General features: G+C 33.2%; 1 protein-coding gene across 1 annotated transcript; it reads right to left on the bottom strand.

Moving 5' to 3' along the window:
• Positions 1-235: 235 nt before the first annotated feature.
• LOC123320411 (serine/threonine-protein phosphatase 6 regulatory ankyrin repeat subunit C-like) lies at positions 236-7810 on the bottom strand. The gene is made up of 3 exons (XM_044907730.1): positions 7789-7810; positions 3013-3287; positions 236-1790 (listed from the first exon to the last, which is right to left on the bottom strand). Exons 2-3 carry the CDS (start codon positions 3095-3097, stop codon positions 577-579), a joined length of 1299 nt encoding a protein of 432 aa, XP_044763665.1. The 5' UTR covers positions 3098-3287; positions 7789-7810; the 3' UTR covers positions 236-576.
• Between the last annotated feature and the right edge of the window lie 2174 nt (positions 7811-9984).

Here is a 9984-nt window from a genome sequence, read left to right on the forward strand (position 1 = left end):
CTGTTCTTTTCTTGCCAAAATTCTGTAGAGAATTTCTGGCTCTTACAAACGGCTTTATATTTGCGTTGTTTGTTTGAGATATAACTCTGAATATTACATTTTTATATGGATTTTCAACAACATGTAAAGGATGGTAAAGGAAAAAAGGGTTTCTTTTGATTTCAGAAATTTTCTGTGAAAATTTGTGTACAAGCATTTGAGTATTGATATTCAATACTTAACGGTACAAGTCGAAGACTTACGCTTTATATATAAAATAGAAAATGAAAACGGATCATAACAAAATATATATTATATCAGAGAATAAAAATAAGTTAACAAAAGAAATAAATAGGGTTTCAACACAAATTAAACCTCACCAGTATTTAAAACATAAATATCAAATAAATAATATATAAATTAATTGATTTAAATGAATTATAAAATGTCAGATTTGAAAGAAATGGTAATGAGATAAATGAAAATATACAAATGAATACTGAATAAAATATTCCGCACAAAATTGTCCGCGTTGTGATTTTGGAAATTCGCTACTCTTTCAGTGATCAAACTCTTTATAGGAGCAGACCGTTGGAATCAAATCGGTTTCAGTTTGATCATTTCCTCAGTAGGACAAAGTCTTACTATTTCTTCCACTGAGTAAATGCTCAGATCGTTTCCACCGATTCGTGTTAAGAAATCGTGAAAAATATTTTCAGACTGCATTCTTTTCAAACCAAGTTTATAGTTATCAATCAAATTCCGCCCATAAATAGGAATTTTTTTCTTGAACATAGGAAATTTTCGCCTATGAAATTTGACCATTTCATTCCTGGTAAGAGCATTTCTGAAAATATTTGCCAGGGTTCTCTCATCCGAGGACAAGACCGTGAATAAGGATACTTGTTTTTCGTTCCCCAGTTGACGGCCAGTAAGTAAGCAGAGTTCAATCTTACACGACCTCACATATTGATTGATTTCACGGTCTGTCCTCACGCAATTCAAAAGTAGGGGATCCAAATCGAATCTTCCCTTGAACTCCTGGACAATCATATTTTTCACGATTTCTTTCACTTTCTTCCTATCGCTCCGTATAATGTAGTCCAAGAACGTTAAGTTTGCCCCATTCAAAATGCACGCATAGGCTCCCTTTTCCATAAGGAACATTAAAAAATTCGCAGAATGGTTTGAACAAGCTGCCACGTGGAGCACGGTACCAAATATACCGTCTTCCTTGTTCAAGCTTCCACCATATTTCAAAAATAATTCTACGAGCTTCTTATTTCTAGGCAGGGAATTGACTGGTAAGAGTCTCATCAGGATATGAATCGGTGTAGATCCCTTTGAGTCCTCTGTATTTGGATTATCCATTTTTTGGAGCAGGAGATCAAATATATCCATATTCACTCCTGCTCCTTTAGTACAGAGGATATGCAGGGGTGTACATCCATATTCATCCTTCGAGTTAACATCCGCTCCGCTTTCAACCAGTGTCTTGACTAGATCCATGGAAGAATGGAATCTGACAGCCCAATGCAGTGGAGTTTGCCCAGCTTCATCTCTGGCCTCTACGTCCGCCCCATTGTCCAGGAGGGTTTTAATGATATCTAGCCTTCCTACTTTTGTAGCTTCGTGTAAAGCTGTCCATTTTCCATTCGTCCTCATGTTAATATTTAACTCGTTCCTACTGATGATATATTCCACCACGTCTTTCAATCTTCTACTAACGGCGATATGTAAGGCAGTACTTCCTCCATGAAAACTGTTTATATCTTTCACGAACATAAGAAAGTTGATGATCAAGGCAGAATCTGTAACAAAATAATGTTGAGAAAACATTGAATTGATGTGGCCGATACATAAGGAAAATCCATATTTGAACTAGAAACAGAAATGTATAATTTTCACCAACATCTTTTACTGTCACCCATCTGAAGATGATATTGTGATTGAGAAGTTGAAAAAAAATAGTGATAACAAGAATTTTTTTCCGATAAAATTTTTTTTAATATTTTTTGTTTCATCATTTTTCACTTATTTTTCAAAATAGGCAAGAGTTTATAATATAAATTATAAGGGTGTATTTAAAGGTGAGGCTTTTTTCAACAGAAGGTATAACTGGTCAAAATGAAGCGTTTCACCAAAAATCTCCTATACAGAACTTTCAAAATGACAAAGTTGAAAACAAAAATTAATTAAATAAATAATGAAATAATTTAAATAAATTACTGAAATAGATCCTGATACGACGCTAGACCTTTTGTTAGCTGAATTATCGCAAAGCAATGGAAAAAACTTATCGATTCGACCATGTGGTTTCGTTTAGGATATTGGCACGTTTTAGCGCCATAATTTCAAGCTAATGATTCAAGAATAATGGAACAAATAAAATCTGACAGTTTCAGCAGGCCGAAACAAAAAAAAAATGGCCATAAAGGTCAGAAAAATCAGTTTTTTTGAATTATCTCCTCTCCTGGGATTCAAATTGTTATCGCATTTAACATGAAAGTTGTAGAGCATAACATTTTCTATAAATTTTGTCCGGAGCAATTTTTTCTACTTTCGAACGTTTTTGAGATATATGGCGATAAGTGTACATTAGACTGTGATTCTACATCGACCTTGGATTTTCGTATTTCTGGCTAAGCTCCTCGCCCTTATCGCCCTCTTACTCGGAAACTGTTGTAAAACAGCTGCAGTCAAAAGTTGTAAAGAATTTTATTATCTACAGCTTCAATAAAGAATACAGAAACGATTAGAGCTACAGGAAGGGAAATAATTAAAATAAATGCTTTATTATTTTGAAACTATCAGATTAGGGAAACTCCCCTGATTAATGTCAGATTAATGAATTTTCTGTATGCTCCCCAACTATTACTATGAACTGATAATTATGAGCTCGAGATTTTTGAATTGAACTTTTGAATTGAACGATTAAATTTTTCAAAAAACATCAAAATGGCCGTTGAAATGAAATGATGCTTACCCATAGCAAAATAAGTAATATCCGAGTCAGAAATATGAACAACTTACCCTTATGTCGTAAAATCCTCTGCATAATGGTTTCCCTGCTCCTACATTTCAAAGGATTTGCTCCATGCTTCAGAAGAAGGCACATCACTAACTTGTCCCTGGAACTATGACGGGTCTTGTCACCTACCAATAATTCTAAGGCAGTTTTCCTCTGATAACTCCAAGTGTCCACACTGAAATCCAAATGCGGCAGCCTATTCTCCAAAAAGTCTGCCACATTTTCGACGGTCCAATGATATTTCACATTCTTGACGAATTGAACAGCTGAAACGTTTCTGTAATTGTACTTCATGATGTTCAACGAACTTGGGAAATAATTTAATTTAAAAAAAAATAGTTTTGGAATGGATCTCAAAAGAAAAAAGAGTAAGCGAAGATTCTTCACAACTAAAACTTAAGGTATGAACTCTCTGAATCCCGGTTTTCGTTTGAATATTCTTTTTTCTGGCAGTACCCTTTATACAAGCTGCAATTCGTTTCGGGCATGGAATCCAGATCTGCGCAGGTACAGAGTGTAAAATGAAATTTGTTACCTGTCGGTACATGTGAATCACTACTCATATTGTAAATATTGCTTGTTCTTTACTTCCACTTCTTTTACGACTATACCTATTCTAAACAATTCTGTAGAAAAGAAAGGCATTTATAACAGGGTACCTTTTATACGAACTATTCGTTCAAGTCTGTTGAAGATAAGCATCCCTGCTAGTTCTGGGTAAAAGTATTTAACAACTATTGGAAGTGAAGTCATACTTCCAGGAATTCTCGACTGTGAAAGGGTTAAGTTCTTCTACTAATGATAAGCTCGAGCAGAGAAAAAGTTTAAAGTTTTCGGGGGTACCACGGTTTTTTTTATTACCGTTTGATATTCTAAATATCAATTGGGACTATTTCGAATATAGGTACAGGATGTGAATAAAAGCTGCGGAAAATTTTGTATGGTGGTTCCTTGTCAAAAAGGAGGGTGGTCCCAGAGCCTGTGGTAATATACAGTTCACAAAAAAGGGGGCGATTTTATGCGACCGAGAAGGCACTCTCGGTCTCAATGTTAAGTGATGTTCCCCTAAGATTGTAAAAAATAAGGAAAATAGATAAAAGATAGGCGAATTGTCATGCTAAATTTTTTATTGTTCCTCTACGAATCCATTGATTCATTATTTTTTTCTCTAAAACGTTGAGTGGGAAATTACAAGAGACCTCATTTGTTCAGAGTGAATCAAACTTTCTCTAAAATATATTTTTCCGCTCCGCTCCGCGTCATTCTGTCAACTGCAGTCTCTTGCGGAAAAGTATCACTTTCGACACTTGTTAGGAAAATAACTATTTCCATGGCATAATAAGAGTAAGGAAAATATTTCTTGGGAAACAAGCTTGAGAGATGCTTAAGCGGTAGTTTTTCCTACACCTTGCATCTCGCAATCATACAGAGAAACACCAGCAATAACTTTTTGGAGAACCTTTTCGCTTGCTCAATCTCTATTTGTCAGTTTGTTGGTTTTTGATGGAAACACTGGATTAGTTTTTTTGCAACCAAGTAGGTATGTATTTATTTGCACCTCGTTTTTACTTCTGAAAAGTTTATACATGAATCAAGCTTTCAAAAGTAAGAGTATTATAGTATTCATTTGTATATTATCATTTATATCATATCTATTTGTTTCAAATCTGCCAGCTCATAATTGATATAAATTAATTGATTTATAATATAACTATTAATTCAATATTTAATATATACTCTAGTTAAGTAAGTTAAGTGAAGTACTAGAGAGGTTTACTTTTTATTTAATTTGTTAACTATCATCATTTATATCATATCTATTTGTTTCAAATATGACAGCTTATAATTGATATAAATTAATTAATTTATATATTACTATTCATTTAATATTTAATACATACTCTAGTTAAGTACTAGAGAGGTTTACTTTTTATTTCATTTGTTAACTTATTTATACTCTAATATAATATATATTTTGTTATGATACGTTTATACCTTTCATTTTACGTTTGAATATTGGGGGTTAATACTCAAAGATTTTATATATACAGAGGATGAGTGTTTGACTCGTAAAAATATTTTACAGAAGGTTCTTGAAATCAAAAGAAACACTTTTTCCTCCAAATGGTACTTTTCCAGCTTAAATCATCAACAATATTTTTCATTCTTTTTATTTCTAGATCCCAACCTTATTGTAAAACGAGAGGGCATATATGACCGTATTTTGGACAAATTTTATAATCAATAAGTACAAAATTTTCAAATGCCTTGTATGCGTAAATTGATCATGGCATTGAGTCTATTCAAAAAAAAATTAAGGAGGAGGAAAGTTGCTCATTTTGGAGCAAACAAAGCTTCATTTCAAACAAAAACAATGTTGGAGCAAATCTACATTTCTAGGGTTGAATATCTCAATTTTTTTTCAACTAGAACAAGGATATGATAATCTGTCAACTATTCCGATGTGTTCTTGATGATAATGGTAAAAAAAGCAGTGTATACGTATTGTTAAATGTATTAAATAATACCTATACTTTTGGTTCGACATCCCAAAATTCTTTCAATTTTTCAATTATAATCCTAGAGTTAATTATTTACTAAACGAATCAATTACGCGCGTACAAACGGCATTGTTGTATTATTATTCTTACCGAGAATAAATCAGAAGAGCGGGGAAATGATCTTACCCTAGCTGAAAAAATAATTAGAAGCGGATAAGGAAAATTATTCTAGTTTTTGATTTACTGTTTTTTCAATCTTTGTATGTATGGATTCGCTCCAAGGTTATTTTTGTAGAAAATAAAATTATGATTTCTTCGGAATGAACATGATTCTCATTTTCCATTCTTCTTTCAACACTGTGCAATGAACACATGCTATGATGATTTTCTTACGCATACGGGGTGTTGCTGTTACTAATAATTTATACCAATAACGGACATGTCCTCTCGTATTTCAATGAAATTGAGCTCCAGTAATTGAGAAAATAAGAAAGATTGATAATTTCATGGAATGAATCTCGAAAAGTACTATTTGGGGAGAGCAATTTATTTGTTTTTGAATTATCTGAATCCTCATTAACGAAACATCTAAATTTGACTCAAGTTAAAAATTGAAAAACTGGTATAGAGGCACCTTGGTGTCCTTTATCCACCGTGTCCTCTATCCACCCTTATAGTATGTGCATTTCCAAATGAATCACCCTGTATACATGTTTTCTATTAAGGAATACTGGGATTTTTAATAATTTTTTATTGCCTAAGTTGTTTTCACTTACTGTCTCTGGTTCCTTATTTTACAAAAAAGCGACGCTCAAATTTACTTTTTAATTTTCTTATTATCGAATTCGACTAAATATCGTGTTATTCGTGACCAACCGACATTAAATTTTATCTACCCAATTTATCTAGGTACCGAAGTATACACTGATTGTATTGATATGATTATTTCCCATTATGAACCTTTGAAATAATGAATTAATCAACTCAAAAAGAAATGATTGTGCCCAGGTCGATATCGTAATCGATATCAGTATTTTCAAGAACAATACAAATTAATTTTAAATCATCCATTATTTCGAAGAGAAATCTTTAAGTAGCTAGTTTCTAGGTACATGAAAATTTAACCATTCACATTATTAGATTTCGAAAATATTCTTAATAAGAATTTTGAAGGCATAGGCGTAAACCAGGAGCTCGTGTGTGCAGTCACCCATCCAGGTACTGTACTCTCTCTTAGCTGCTTTGCATCAATCAAAAACTTGATTTTTTCAAAAAAAAATCCGATGAAATAACGTTTTAAAGGTTTGTGAAAAGTTTTGAGTGTCATCTGGCGAATACTGATGCAAACAAACAAATCGGTGCTAACGTATGAACACCTGGCATCCAATCCACAGATAATCAATAAAAACACAGAAACCGGACATCACTACCTCCGTGTACTCAGTGGTTAAATTACACACCACATATAAATTTGAGCAGTATAAAATACAAACAGCTTGAAACAAAGTACTCATCCTTGAACACATTTAAAAAACCAACAAACAAATACAAATCTCATATTCTCCTATTCAGGTTCTTATTTCTGGAATATAAGTCTAAAATGTTATTGTAGATGCTGCTTAAGCCCAAACAATCGGTTCTCAAATTTATGTTATCCGTTAAATGAATCTGTATCATCTCGCCCACATTTCGCTTGAACCAATTAGCTTCCTCATCTAAAATTGATGTTTCCTCAAATTTGAAATTATGTCCGATTTCAAAATGATGTGATGCCAAAGCTGTCTAATTCAACTCATTATAATTTTGACTTTTGCAATCAGTCTTGTGCTGTGATATTCTCAATCTCAGGTACTGTTTAGTCTGTCCCACGTATGATTTTTCGGTATCACATTTGATTGATCACTTGATGGTATTAGATCTTTTAATTTTGTGAAGAGAAAGTTAGTAGATTTTACGTTCTTGTATGCCAGCTTGACCGTATCATTGAACACTCCGTTAATTTTTTGTGAGAGACCCTGTATGAAAGCAAATATGAAATACCTAATCTCCGAAGATGTTTTCGAAAGGTTTATGCGTCTATGTTCTGTGAAAAAAGAAGATATACACTGGTTCGTGAAATTTCTAGGGTAGTTGTTCTTTCTGAGGATGGTATTATTGATTTGAAAGTAAGTTATAGTCGTGATAGTAGTGACTTAAATTTACCATTCTGTGCAGCAGTCCTTTACACAGTTACTTTATGGCTAATCGGATTGTTTGAATAGTAATTCAATATTCTACCTGAGTACGCTGTTTTGGTATACCAGTTAGTCATCAATTGGCCACTCTCAGTCCTGTTAACTTCGACGTCCAAAAATGTTATTTTATTATTGACTTCTCTCTCCAGGGTAAATTGTATATTGGGATGGGACTGGTTGAAACAGTCGAGAACGGTGTCATAGGATCCATCAGGTATCGCTGTAATAAATCTATAACAATGTCAGCCTTACCCGACTCATTGGGTTTCCCATGGCACTACCTTCAAGCTGCAAATACACTACACCTTTGTATTGGAAATAGCTGAGCTCGAGGCAAAACTGGACCATCTCCATGAACACTTTCTGTGGAATGTTGGTGTGAGCCGAGATGAATATCCATCTCTTTCTCAGTATTCCGAGTACTAGATTTATTGGTATGTTCGTAAATAATGACTTTTACATCCAACGAAATCAACCTGTAATTCGGTGATAAATTTTCGTTTTCTAAGTTTTTAGTCGAAGGAGATTTCAATCTTATATTTGAATGTTGTTGTTGAAGGCATTAGGATTTCATGTAGAAATACTGCCAAACTATAGGACGGGGAGTTTACACAGCTAACAATTAGACTAAACGACTCGTTATGGGTTTTTCTGAGTCCATAAATTTTGGGGGGAACGGAGTTGCTAATCTTAATTTTCATACTTTGAGCCTTGTCAATCTATTCAACTTCAAGCAGCAATTTCACAAAATTGTTGACTCTTTCTTGGTACTTTTTAGTTGGGTCTTTCACAATTCGTTTATAGACTTCCTGAGGACATATTCCGGAAAGCAGAGCATGTAAATAGCTTTAATTTCGAGATAAACTTCCAACGGATAAAGAGGGGAAATATCGACAAAATTCGGAACCTGCACAGAGCAAACGGTAATTTTATCGTAGAGAACCATGAGGGGTTTATATATAATAATTACACACGAATAGACAGAGAAATGCTCGGAGATATCTTCCAAATATTTCTGGTAGTTCTACACTACAAGAAAGTGCAGTGGCTTTGAACATGGTCGTAAATACGAGGAAAGGAAATAGAATAAGATTCTTTTTAGCTTTAGTTCTTCATTAAAAACAATTTCGCAATAAACAACTAATGCGAATCTTTCTCTGATTTTCCTTTGGCTAGTTTCAAAGATGTTTGTCTGGATTACTAATAGAAAACTTGAAATGTGCGCTATAGAATCATTTACAATTGTTTTTTCAAATTAGTACATGTACCGTGAAACGGAGCGCTGAAGCTCGATACAGTGACTATATATACTCCATTCACTTTTATAAAAGCACTCGGTTGGACGTGGAAATTTGACACATTCCACACTGTATGATACGAAAATGTGAGGTTATGACACTTGTCAAAACATTTTTGGGTTTGAAATCAGCGCTATGTTGTCCGTTATAAGTAAAAGTTTCACTAATTACGTATTTTCTTCAAAAAATAAATTAAGTCGAAAATATATATGTTTAACATAACTATAAGTGATTAACATAACTTACGTTTAAACAAACTGGTAGAAGGGATTCCTTATCTAGTTATTTGCATAGAAAATACTACAGATCACTCTTTAAATATATCTATTTTCGCAATGGTTGAAAATTAATTTGATGACAAATATAATAATATACAGTTGCTTGAAAAGAGTTAATGTTGGTTATCTTCTTTGGCTAAAGGTTGAAGACGTTACATCAGTTGTCGAACAGAAAAACCATTTTGGTTAATCCAAGTTTCGTCAAGAAACATAAATCTTCACACACAAAGATTTATATTGTATGAGGGTAATTTTGTCTGAAACGACATGCATTTGTTCACATAAAATTTTTCGTTCGTTCACCCTTATTTATGTATAACCCATTGATTTTAAGATTTTGTATAGTGATGTCCGTCTCCCGTTATATTTTGCATGATTAAGTTGTGTGTGTCAATAGGTACTGGTACTGAGTGTTCATTTTTCAAATTATAATCCCAAATTTGCCGTTGCAGGTATTTTCTAAAAATAAACTTTCTGTTCTTTTCTTGCCAAAATTCTGTAGAGAATTTCTGGCTCTTACAAACGGCTTTATATTTGCGTTGTTTGTTTGAGATATAACTCTGAATATTACATTTTTATATGGATTTTCAACAACATGTAAAGGATGGTAAAGGAAAAAAGGGTTTCTTTTGATTTCAGAAATTTTCTGTGAAAATTTGTGTA

Source organism: Coccinella septempunctata, chromosome 9 (genome assembly GCF_907165205.1).
Source record: "Coccinella septempunctata chromosome 9, icCocSept1.1, whole genome shotgun sequence".
In the NCBI taxonomy this organism is placed as follows: Eukaryota; Metazoa; Arthropoda; class Insecta; order Coleoptera; family Coccinellidae; genus Coccinella; species Coccinella septempunctata.